This window comes from Apodemus sylvaticus, chromosome 12, assembly GCF_947179515.1.
Source record: "Apodemus sylvaticus chromosome 12, mApoSyl1.1, whole genome shotgun sequence".
Taxonomy (NCBI): domain Eukaryota; kingdom Metazoa; phylum Chordata; class Mammalia; order Rodentia; family Muridae; genus Apodemus; species Apodemus sylvaticus.
The window spans coordinates 63163731-63176978 of NC_067483.1; the positions used below are offsets into that span (position 1 = coordinate 63163731).

Here is a 13248-nt window from a genome sequence, read left to right on the forward strand (position 1 = left end):
GATCTGGTTCCCCAACATCAAAAATAAAAACATTATAAGACATAAAACATTTCTTATTTCAAAAAAATCCCCTGAATATCGAAAATGATACTTATTGAAAGAACTTGCTTTTTTTGATGCTCTAGCCAGGCTAATTCGGCCTTTGTCTTCTCCTTTAAGGCCTTTTCTCGGAGCCTCAGGAGCGAGGACTGGTGAGCGGCCCGCACCTCCTCCTCCTTCATGTACTGCCGCACCATCTCCATAGTGAACTTAGAAAAGCTATCCTGTCCGCCCGAGAACGGCATGCTCAGCTCCTAAAGTGAGTGCACAGTTTAGTTCAAAACTTTTTGGTATTTAACTTTATTTAAAAATCTACATATTTGTAACACATAAATTACAAAAGATAGGGTGGGGCCACATGCCAATAGTTCCAGAGGCTAAGATATGAGGATTGTATGAACACATGTTTGAGACCACATGAGGAACACAGTAAGATTTCATCTTAAAAAGAAACAAATAAAATAGAAATAAAGCAAATAAGCATTTAATAAAATATCTACCATATAAGAAAATATTACTCACAAAGAGAGGAAAGGAAGGAAGAGAAACTCATCTAAAAAAATTGAACATTTTTGAATGAACAGTTATTGCACAGCATGCAAGGTCAGGAACAAAGCAGATAAGCTCTGCCCGTTTGCCATTAAGCATACAATCTGGAAAGGAGAATGTATATTTTAAATGGATGAAATGAAAAAGCTGTAAGCAATACTGGCTGAGATCTTTAAAGGTCTTATAACTAATACGTTTACATTCTATTTTATTTGAACAACCAAGCCAGATTTTACACTTAAAATATAAATCTGACCTTGGCAAATATTTCTGATAGTTGCCAACTATATAATGGGTATTTATATAAATGGATTCTCATACCTTTGAAAATCTATGACTGCAACCATTTACCTCCTTAGTAAGAACATACCTTGGTAGAAGACAGTGCAGTCTTGTCTGGGGAAGCATCTTCATCAGAGTCGTCAGGATGGCCTCTCTTCTTCTCCATGTTAAATCTACGATGACTCTCAGAAGGTAGTAAAGATCGGAATGACTTTTCTTCTATTTCATCTTCTGTCATAGACTCATCAAATTTCAGGGAGTATTCTGTTGCAATAGACGTTGAATCTAATAGAATGGACAGAATTATCATCAATCTTTTACAGCGGAAGGAAGGGTGTGACACAGCGTCCCACATAGCCCAGGCTAGCCTTTAACTCCTGCTCCTCCTGCCTCTACCTCCCAAGAGCTAGGCTCACAGGTGAGCCCCCCTGAGGTGTGCCCCCCTGAGGTGAGCCCCCCTGAGGTGAGCCCCCCTGAGGTGAGCCCCCCTGAGGTGAGCCCCCCTGAGGTATGCCCCCTGAGGTGTGTCCCCCTGAGGTGAGCCCCTCTGAAGTGTGCTCCCCCTGAGGTGTGCCCCCCTGAGGTATGCCCCCTGAGGTGTGTCCCCCTAAGGTGTGCCCCCCTGAGGTGAGCCCCCCTGAGGTGTGCCCCCTGAGGTGAGCCCCCCTGAGGTATGCCCCCTGAGGTGTGTCCCCCTGAGGTGAGCCCCTCTGAGGTGTGTTCCCCCTGAGGTGTGCCCCCCTGAGGTGTGCCTCCCTGAGGTGAGCCTCTCTGAGGTGTGCCTCCCTGAGGTGTGCTTCCCTGTGTGCCATCACATCTGGTTTATGCTGCATGGTGCTGCACATCACCCCTAGGTCTCAGTGTATGCTGGGCAAGCATGCTTCCAACTGAGCTACCTCCCCAAGCCCTACCATAATTCTTCTCAGCGGACCTTTAAATAGAACCCCTCTTGCCTCTTACTGAGGCAATTCTATATAAATTCTCAGAACTGTACCTAGCATTTAAGAGGAAAAATTAAATATCTTACAATAAGAAAAACAAACTCTCTAAAAATACCTAAAAATGCTAGAATAAGAAATGTGCTAATCCTGCCTCTCACAGGCTACAGAACTCAGGAGGGCCCTGCCCTCTCCTGCTGCAGCACTCAAGATGCTCTGCATTTCACCTGGGCAGCACAGCAGAGCTGACCCTGGGGATGGGGAGTGTGGGTGAGCTGACCCTGAATCTTGAAACCAGTCTGTCTTAAGGTGGCATGGACAAGGAAGAGATGCCCCCTTTCTTTCCCTTGCCCCTCATCACCTATGTTATGCAGGAGAGCTGGCCTTGTCCTTCACCAGCTGCAGGCCCTGCACCTCACCTGGGCAATACAGTAGAGCTGGCCTTGGTAGCAGGGGTTCAGTGTGAGAACAGGAGAGCTGCCCCAGCCCCTCGCCTGAAGTAACACTCAGGAGAGCAGACCCTGCACCTCGCCTGGGCTGCACAATGGAGCTGGCCCTGCTGGCATGGGTGTGGGGGAGCTGGCCTGAGGGCACGAGAGTGGGAGAACTGGCTGTACCCATGCCAGCTGCAGCACTGGGTGAACTAGGTGCAGAGAGCCTACCCTGGTGGTATGGGTAAGGAGTGCTGGCAGGTTGACCAGCTTGGTGACCACCCAGGCCCAGATCCAGGCTCTGAGCTGGCCCACCTAGCATCTACAATCTATGAACTGCTGGAGCGAGAAAGGGGACGTTCTGCAGATCCTGCAGCTTTGGATCTGTAGGACACAAGGCAACAACAGGATATTCGAGGAGTCCCAGCGAAGTTTCAGTGTTGATGGTATAGTAGAAGCCAGAGGCCTTGAACCGGACCAATGAGTCACTGCAATGAACATTTGCAAGTAAAGAAGTGTGGACAAAAGGGTGTACCGTGTGACATACGGGGACACACTACAGCTTCCACGACAAGATTTTTTTCTTTGTGGGGAAATAACAAGGGTGGAGGGTAGGTGCGAAGGGAATGGGGAGATGAGTGGAACTGGGGTGCCTGATGTGAAAGTCACAAAGAATTTTAAAAGTTAAATAATAAAAAAGAAATATGTTAAAAGGTTAATATATTTCATAAAGAACAATTACACATCAACTAGGAAATCCCTATTGTACACGGTTTATGATCAGATACTTCACAAAGGAAATGACAAGAGAAAAAAGTTTATAAATGTTTAACATTTTAGCAAAGAAATAAAAGTTATCCTCCTCTGAATACATTTCAGATACACAACTTTAATGACTCATGCTGGATCTGACCTGAAAGCCTCTTTCCTGTGGTCTAGGTTTTACAGTTCCAGAAAATGCTGTGCAAGCTGCCAATGGACAGAAGCCATGAAACCATCCTACCCAGCTCCACTGCTTGTGACCCATGACGTCACAGCATGGTGAGCTAGGCATAAAGGTGCAGTGGGCGGCACTCACGTGTTGGTGGGAGGCGACACTTGTCTTAGCTGGGCCTAAGGTCCACTGGGCAGGGCAGAACTCAGGCCTGCTACTGGAAACCTGGCTGACTTCCTGGGATTAGTGAGGTTATGAACCATAGAAAAGTAATCTTCTATCCTCTCTTTTCTAGACCAGCATAATTCCTTATCACATTCTAAATCTATCCAATTTTTATTTACCCAGATTTCACAAAGCAAACTGCCCACAAACTGACTGTTGGTAAAACTCCTAAGAACCAAGTGGCTACAAAATTTACTCTCAGAAGAGTGTGCCCTCTACTGGAAAATCAGAGAGGCTGCATGGCTGTGGACAGACAGGTGCCACTCTATGCAATGAGATCTAGCAGAAGCTCAGGGAACTTAAAAGTCACAAACCTCTCTTAGCATCAGTGAAACACTGCTTTGACTTCAAAACAGATTTAAAATAAAGTTCTCACTCATGAGAGGCAAATGAAAGCTACATGGGCATCCTTTTAAAAACATAAGCCTGGTTGGGCAGTGGTGGCACATGCCTTTAATCCCAGCACTCAGGAAGCAGGTAGCCAGCCTGGTCTACAGAGTTTCAGGAGACCCAGGGCTATACAGAGAAACCTTGTCTCGGAAAAACAAAAACAACACGAACAACAACAACAACAACAACAAAAAACCCCACATGAACGTGTTTGTCATCCACAAAAAAACACAGAACAATTATGCCAAAAGACAGCGGACTAGAATGCAGATGAACAGCACGTGGGGAGCATGCTTAGGCCCCTACCAGGCCAGGAAACATCTCATGCTCGAGAACTGCAGAAATGTTTCTTCTCTCTTCTTCCTGTTATTGGTAGTTCTGGATATTAACTTTTCCCCTCACAGGGTCAACATACACCTGACTGAGATTGCAAGTGGGAAAACAGGACTTAAGTATTGGTAGTTTTTCCAGTTCCATTTATGTGTGAATTGTTCATATAAATCCAGGGATATAAAACACTAATATAAGTGAGACTGTTTCAGCCATTCAACTTTTTAACAATTATAAGTAAATATAAAAATAGCGTGGACAATACTAATGTTCTAATTGATGGAAGCAGGGTGGGTAGAACAGCTTTGGCACCTTGGCCTGAACTGACAGTGACAGCCTTGCTGTCTGCTAATTGTCCCAGAACCCTCTTCTCCCTTTTGAAGAAGACAGCTTCAGACACTCCAGTGACCCATGGCATACAGTCCTACAAGTCCGCTCTCCTTCCCTCACTTTGGCCTGCCTACCTTCGTTTAGGCTGGCACGGTTTCTGCTGGTAGCCACCTCTCTACACTTGCTTTCCTCCTCTCTTCTCCCTTGCACTACAGCTCCCCTCTCAGCTAGACTGGCAGGGCTGGAGACATGGGCTGGTGGTTAACAACACATGCTTCCTTTCCAGAGACCCGAGTTTAATTCTCAGCCACATAATGGCTCCCAACCATCTATTCCAGTTTTAGAGGATTCAATGCCCACGTTGGGCCTCTGCCAGCACCAAGCACACATGTGGTACATAGACATACATGCAGGCAAAACACTCTCACACATAAAAGCTTTAAAATAATAAAGACAGGGATTGGCTGAGAATTTTCTAAACCTTTTTTTCTTAATAATTCCTTCAAGTTACTATTAGCAGTAAAGAGAAACAACTCTTTGGTAGTAACCTCTTAAGGTAAATGTTCCAGTCTGTCACTTTTAATTACTATTCTTCAGATAGAACCTCAAGCCCAGAGAGTATAGTTCCTCAATAAAGCAGCTGCCTAGCATACACAAGGCCCTGAGCTCAACTCCAGCAGCACAACAAAAGCAAATGAGTCAGTGTGTGAGTGTAATGGACTTATTTCCATTTTGTCCCAAGGATCGCTCTTCCTCCAGTTTTCTACATGTACGCAAGGAAAGTTACCTTTCTCATCAGGAAGAGACGGAATACTGTCACTTCGTAAGGAATCATCTGCAGCCGTCTGCAGCTGTTCATCAACTGAGCTCTCCATCTTCTCACTGGGGAACGTCTTCTCATTTTCCTTACAAGGTGGAACTGGAGGGCTGTCTTGCCGGCTGCTACCACTACTGCTTCTGTGTATGCAGATGGTATGGAAGCAAACGCACAGGAGAGAAATTAAAAGAAAACTTCAAAAAGATTGTGCTCCATACTCAAGTCATAAACTGAAGGCAAACAGACATACTATAAATAAAACATGCAGAAAGACCAGGAGAGGTCGTTTTCCTTGGAAATACAGCAGACAACCACTATTCACAGGTTGCCATGTCCCTGTTTCATTTCACAGTCATGTTTTCGGTTAAAGGAGGCTCCTGCTCACTACGTCCATTTTCTTTCTCTACTACTGTGATGTATCACTAATTGTGCTACTAGAACTGTTCTTGATAAACTAAACTTCACACTTTAAATTCATAAATTGCTTTTTTCCTCTAAAAATACCAGGCAATGCTGATCTTTTCTCTTTCCTTTCCTCTTTCTTTTCCTTTCTTTTCTTTTCGACAAGGTCTCATGCAGCACAATCTGGCCTTAAAATTGATATATAGCAAAAGGTGACTTTGAACTCCTGGTCCTCCTGACTACATCCCAAGCGCTGGGACTATAGGTGCCGGGCTCCACAGTTGATTTTATGTGGTTTTAGGGATTGAGCTCAGAATCTTGTACATGCTAGGCAAACCCTACCAGGTCATCTTTAAAAACCTTTATTTGCTTTAAATTAAACAAACACACAAACAGGGTAAAAAAAAAAATCAACATTTTGGGTTACTCTGTATAAAAGATATTTAAGGACTTTGTATTATTCTTGCTAATATTTAAAAAGTCTGAAATTATGTCAAAATTAGATATCAAATAAAATCTCTATTTATTTATTTGTTTATTTATGTATTTATTTATTTTGGTTTTTTGAGACAGGGTTTCTCTGTGTAGTGCTCCGGCTGTCCTGGAACTCACCTCACTCTGTAGACCAGGCTGGCCTGGAACTCAGAAATCCGCCTGCCTCTGCCTCCCAAGTGCTGGGATTACAGGCGTGCGCCGCCACTGCCCGGCAAAATCTCTTTTCTTATATCCCACGATTCTATTCTTAATTTTCTTTCTACCTTTAGAGCTAAGTTTTCCTGTATTATTTTCACTTGCTTTTATTTTTTATCTTTCCTTAAAATCCTGCCTTTAGCTATGGTGAATTTGAGAGATGTAAGTGCGTACATACGGTTCCCACCTGAATGACTGCAATCAGAAGACAGTAACCAGTGTTCCTAAGGATGGGAGAAAACAGCCGGGCGGCGGTGGCGGCAGAGGCGCAAGCCTGTAATCCCAGCATTTGGGAGGCAGCAGGTAGATTTCTGAGTTCGAGGCCAGCCTGGTCTACAGAATGAGTTCCAGGACAGCCAGGGCTACACAGAGAAACCCTGTCTCAAGAAACCAAACCCAAACCAAAACACTCCATGTGGGAAGTATGAGACTTAGGAAAAGAGTTTGGCAATTACTGACAAGGTTTCAGTCTTTCAAAAACAAAACAAAATAAAATATTTATCACAAGGTTCAGTACTTCTTAAATATATACTCATAAAATATGAAAACATATATCTACACAAAAGCTCACAAATGTTCACAGCAGAATTATTCATTATATCTCAGAAGCAGAAACAAGTAGCAATGGCTATTTGCTGACAGATAAACTGTAATATATGTGCACTAGAATATGATTTGACATTATTAATACAGTAGTGATGTACACAATAACATAGATGAGCCCTGGAAACATGAAACCTGAATGACCTGGTAAAACTTTCAACCATGTGAATGGCTGCAATGGGTGCAAACTTAAAAAAAAAAAAATCACCCTGGTTATCACACGGCTGAACAAGAAACCTATTACCGGTCACTGTAGTAACCTAATGGCCTACATGAAGCATCAGTGGTGGTAGCATTCAGCTAAGGCTAAAGAGAAACACACAGTGTCAGACACCGAAAGTAATCAAGACCTATTGTGTTAATCACGAATTACTGTCCAAGTTCTTAGCTCTTTATTGAGGCTTTACTATACTTGATGATGTGGTTATTACACCACTAGAAATGCTGGAAAGGAGCCTGTGAAATCTACTCAGAGGACTGCACCGTAACTGAGAAATATAGACATTAATGTTGTGCCAGTATGAAGGACAAACTATTCAGTATTATTCATAACATTAGTATGCATAGTAACATCAGCAGATATGAGTAAAGCCGTCCATGATGGAGCATGCTTGTAGTCCCAATTACAGCCACCCAGCAGCACACTGTGAGACCACAGTCTCAAAGGAGAAGAGAGAAGAAAGAGGGAGGCAAAGAGAGGCAAAGATGAGGAAGAGAAAAGGAAATGGTGGGGGATGGGGAGAGAAAATGAAAAAGAAAACAGATGTCAGTGTGGAAATGTGTGATAAACCCAGGCTTTAGAGCCAGATAAATCAAGGCTCAGATCCTTAATGTGTTACTGTGTGTGAGTGTGAGTGTGAGTGTGTGTGTGTGTATGTGTGTGTGTACAAGCAGGTGTCTAAGCGTATGTCCCAGTGTTTTGTGAGGACGTAGACATGCAGGCAAGAAGAGCACAGAGCATGACGCAGTGCTTGGATCGAAGTCCAGTCCTCAGGACTGTGCAGCAAGCACTCTGAACCACTGAGCCGTCTCGCTAGCCCTTTAGTGGAAGTCTCAATGTCTCCAGGGGTCTTAGTTCCCTTCTCTAATCTAATCATACATTATCTGACTTGAAAGGTTACTCTAAATATTACATGCAAAAGGAACAACCTACACAATGTTCAGGTTACTATACACTCAAGAAATAGTAGCTGTATTATTACATGGACAAATATTTTTTTTACATGTTAGCTAATTAAAAAGGAAGACTGGCATTTTAAAGGCCAGACATCATTCAATTTATAGAAACAAAATTTAAAAGGAAAAAGCAATGTTTAGAGCATTTATCAGAGTTCACCACAATGTACTGCTGAAAGCCCTCCTCACCTCCGATAATCGTGACTCCTGTATCTTGAAGACTCAGAATAATTGTCACGGGAAGGCGAATACTTCTGGCGCTTTGAATCCAGGGTTCCTTCTTTACTCTGGGAGAGTGAAATAGAATGACTTATCCTAAAAACAAACAAAACCAAACCTGATTAAACACTGGCTCTCCAGTGGTATATGGACTTTAAATGCTGCTTAACAGTAATAGAACGTAAAATCTTGACTGCATAAAAATTACAAAAATAAGTCTAAGCATTTTAGAATCCAAACAGAAAAGAACATATAATACAAAGAATACCCTCACTAGCCACTCCTGGTCTCAATAATAAAAAAATTTATGAATTAGAGAGTTAAGATACTATTTAAGGACACACACACACACACACAAACACACACACAGAGCAAGCAGGGTGTGGCAGGCAGCACATGCCTTTAAGCCAGAACTTGGGAGGCAAAGGCAGACCTCTGAGTTTTGGGCCTGATCTACAAAGTGAGTCCCTGTCTCAAAAAAAAAACCAAAATAAGAAACAGACCCCCAAACAAACACCCCAAACAACAACAGAAACAAACAAAACAAAACAAAACCAACCCACAAAGCTTGGAGTACTGGCTCCTGCTTGTACTCTCCGCACTTGGGAGGAGGAAGCCAGAGGACTGTCAAAGGCAGACCACACTGGTTGCGCTGCACAGCGCTCTAGGCCAGACTGACTTCCAGTGTGAGACACTGAACAAGTCTCCCCAAAAGAAAACATATACACACACACACACACACACACACACTAGGCATGGTGACTCACACCTTTATTTAATTCCTGCACCTGGGAGGCAGGGTTTGAGTCCAGTCTACATAATAAGCCCCTGGCTAGTCAGGGCTAAAACTTTTTAAGTGACTTTTCAGTGTTTCTAGAGTAAAGTCCAAAATCCTACCATCTGCCAGGTCTCACCCTGGTTGTCCCACCCCACTTCCCTCTTTGCTCTCTTCTTCCAGTCACACTGGCCTTTTCTGCTTTCAATTCCTCTTAAATATGCTGTGTTCCCTTTCCCGTCAAGGTTTTCTGTCTGACTCTTTACCTCCTTTATATCACCTACTCCTCTACTTACTATATCCCATGATCTCCTGGCCTTCTGCTGTTTCAATTCCACTATTCCACACCTCTGAAACACATTTCTTTTATAACACTTACCTAAGTTTACAAAGTTTTCCTTCACTTAACTGAGTATATGACAAACGTTCCTCTTTCCATTGGACTGTACACCATGATGGTTTTCTCTAGACCCTAAATGGTGCACAGGACATAATTCCGAATGGCTACATACTCACCTATCTGTCTCAGCTTTGGTCCTCAGTTGTTTCATGAAGTCTGGAAAATGCTGCCGCTGGTGGTCATACAGTGTTGCTAGTGGAACTCCAGAAGTCGTGATGGCATCTGCGAGGTGTGTTCGAGTTAGTTCTGCCATCTACATATGAACACACCAAACAGCAAAAATAGACTTTAAAAGGCAGTCGCAGGAGAGCAGAAAAGGAGCACAATGCCCTGGAAAGATCACTGAGCTGGGGCTCGCAGGAGGGCTCCCTGACAGCGGCTGCCAAGCACGAGGGCCTGAGTGTGATCTCTGAGACAGAGCCACATGGTAGCAGGAGAGAAGCATCTCCTTCAAGTTGTCCCCCAACTTCAACACTCAAACTCACCTGCCCTCCCCCACAACAAGTAAATAAATACTGTGACCTTAGTGGCGCTTTGCTCAGAGTCACTGTGCCTAAGTCTACATCTTGTAGGTGTTAGACACCCATGACTGACAAGTTCTTACTTATTCAGGATGACTCAGAGGAACGAGCGAAAGGCTCCAGTGGCTCTTACCTCACAGATCTGCCGAGCTGCATCTGTGGTGAGGCGCGCAGTCTCTGACTGCTGAGCTGCTATTTTACACGTTGCTTCCTGGAGGACTTCTGTCACTTCTCTTTGTGATTTAACCACCTGCTGTAATGATTCTGCATGAACCTACAAATAAAACGCTTGCTTTAGTCTTCCTTCCATGTAACAATTTTAACTTACAAATTTGTTTCATGGACCAAATACTTGATGAAAAAGTACACTTGACTACTCCGCACCTTGGTCGCCGCTTCTCTAAATGGGGACTGAGTCTTGACTACGTATTTCAAAGGGTTGCTACGTAACTCAAATGTCATGAAATTACCACAGATAAAGTACTAAACATTATTTACCACCTTCCTTTTTTACACTTATATGCTTAATGAGTTCTCCAGTGAACTTTTTAAAATATGAAGTTTTAGGTTTAATAAGCCAACATTTGCCACAAGACAAATTACCTGAGCTGTTTTGTTGCGGGTTTCTTCTAACTGTCTCTGACACTCCAAAGCCTCTTGTTCAGCTTTTAGCTTCAATAAGGCCAAATCTCTTTCATGACGTTGCTGCTGTGCCTTTCAATTAAAGTGATCAAATATTAATTCTTCAGAATTAAAATGTCTTGATACAGCTGCTACAGTAAACACACCCCTTTGCTCCCTATCTTCCCTCGGATAACAGGCAATCTGTCTCAGTTTCCTGCAGAGCTAAGACTGCAAACAGGAACCACTAGACTCAAAATGTTGTCTCTAATGTAAATGATAGATGCCCAACAACTCGAGCCTGAAGGAAAGGCAGCAAACCCTCATGTCATCAGACATCGTACTGTTTATCAGAAGGACTGAGGCCATCCACCATCTATCACTATTTCTATACAGAAATTTTATGAGAATACCAAAAGCTGGCTAGAAAGCAAAAACTATACCATCTAACTCTTTGATTTTACTAAAGTTATATATGTCAAACTAAAGTTAATGCCTCATTTCTCATCATTTTGACTTTGCCTCTGAAGGAGCAATTTCATTTAAAATGTTGCCTCCCTAAAGGCTCCCTTTTGGTTAAAAAAAAAAATTCTGACACCATCATACCATACAGTGTTAACTCCAAGTATATATATGTTCCATCTCTTCTAGAATGGTATTAAATAAATAGTATGTTTCTCTACAGGTAGTTAGCCTATACACGAAGTTATATAAAGCCATGAACAGATTTGGGATTTCTAAAATTATAATATAGCCTGGAAATAGTACAAAAGAAATCTTTGTGTATGTGGACATACACATAAGTGTATGTGTAGCTGTTTCATACTATAAAGCGAGTTCAGGATTCCTGCCTACCCTGACTGAGTAACAATAGTGTTATCCGGTCACTGGGACAGTACAAAGTCCCTCGATGTTTTCAAAATGGCCTGTGAAGCATAAAAAGGGACTGATGTCTACTTTGTTACGGACTGCCAGACTCAATGCTTATTCCAAATCCATGGTCAGCATGGTCTTTCTACTGCACAGAGGCCAAATAGTCAATGTTAAACCATTTTAGAAGACAATATGAGAGTTTTTTACTAAGTTTTAGATGTGTATACATGCAAGAAAAATGAAAATACTTTGTATATCAACCACAAGAAAATACATGGACAATTAGGACCTACTTACTAGGTTTATTACCTAGTAATAAACATTGGTTTATTACTAAACTTTATTAATTACTAAAATTAATGCCTCATTTCTCATCATTTTGACTTTGCCTATGATTTATTAAATGGTTTATTAATAAAATAAATACAGCTACAGTGTACTTAGATATAATAATAAATAAATCTTTAGGCCAGAATGAGCAGGGCCAACCAGAGGTCCTGAATTCACATTCCTAGCAACCACATGGTGGCTCACAACCATCAGTAAAGCTACAGTATGTAGTCATATACACAAATTAAATAAATAAATCTTTAAAAAAAACGAACAATAACAAAAATCACCACCACCACCAAAACAAAACAAAACAAAAACAACAACCTGGACGAAGCTAGTCATCTCCATCATGAAAGAAAAACAGATGACTGTTATCATTAATCTTCATTAATTCAATCATTAATAAAACATAAAAAACAAAGTATGTGAAACAGAGTAATTGTGCTAGCATTCTTGGGCCACACACTCTATTTTCAGTTCTCTTGGTGGTGCCAAGTTTTTTGGTTTGTTTGGTTTGGTCTTTGAGGAAGGGTCTAGTTACATAGCCCCAGTTGACCTTAAATTCCTGATCCTTCTGATTCAGCTTCCCAAATGATAAGATTGCAAGTATGTACTACCAAATTAGGCTTCAGGCTTCTTTTTAGTAATCCAGGTGATAGTTTTTCTTTTGTTATTTATAGGTACTATACAGACTATTTCGATTTTTTTTTTTTGAGACAGAGTTTCTCTGTATGCAGTCTTAGCTGTACTGGAACTTGCTATATAGACCATGCTGGCCTTGAACTCACTGAGATACTCCTGCCTCTGCTTCCTGATGCTGGGATTAAAGATATGCAACACGATGCCTAGCTTGAAAGTTTTGTTTTGACTTTTTGTTTGTTTTTTAACCAAACAAAACTCATTAAGGATAATTCTAAACACAAAGAAAGGAAGAAAAACTACAGGGAACAAATTACAAAAATTCAACTAATACCTTTATAATCTGAGCCAGAGATACACTCTCCTGCTGAGCGAGGGCAATGCCTCTAACTCTTTCCACATCAGACAACTGGCGCACTGACTCCTCAAGGGCACTGAGGTAACTGAGTTCTGCAGCCATGCGATGCTGAAGGCCAGCAGGGGAGAACCGCTGAGAACCTGGGGACAGATACATCCATAAACCAAAAGGCTCATAAAACACAGCACCAGCTCTCATCTTAAGAGCATGTGACAAATCTCCCTTTTCTTTGTACTAAAGACAGTGACTTACTAATATATTGTATTGTAATAGTTACTTCTTTTCCACTCTTATGGACATATTATATATTACACGCTTACAGACGGTATATAATTTTTGGAGGATGAATTTTGACTAATGCTGGCAACATGGA

The 13248-nt window shown here is 42.0% G+C and overlaps 1 protein-coding gene across 5 annotated transcripts in view; it reads right to left on the bottom strand.

Moving 5' to 3' along the window:
* The window catches only part of Cep350 (centrosomal protein 350), a 122328-nt gene that overhangs the window by 54247 nt on the left and 54833 nt on the right, over positions 1 to 13248 (bottom strand). For all 5 annotated transcript variants that reach the window (XM_052200514.1, XM_052200516.1, XM_052200517.1 and 2 more), the window contains 8 exons: positions 12852 to 13015; positions 10655 to 10765; positions 10185 to 10325; positions 9647 to 9783; positions 8326 to 8451; positions 5236 to 5405; positions 959 to 1155; positions 109 to 293 (listed from right to left, as the gene is read on the bottom strand). In XM_052200514.1, coding sequence (XP_052056474.1) covers positions 109 to 293; positions 959 to 1155; positions 5236 to 5405; positions 8326 to 8451; positions 9647 to 9783; positions 10185 to 10325; positions 10655 to 10765; positions 12852 to 13015 — 1231 coding nt within the window. The remainder of the gene's footprint in view (positions 1 to 108; positions 294 to 958; positions 1156 to 5235; positions 5406 to 8325; positions 8452 to 9646; positions 9784 to 10184; positions 10326 to 10654; positions 10766 to 12851; positions 13016 to 13248) is intronic.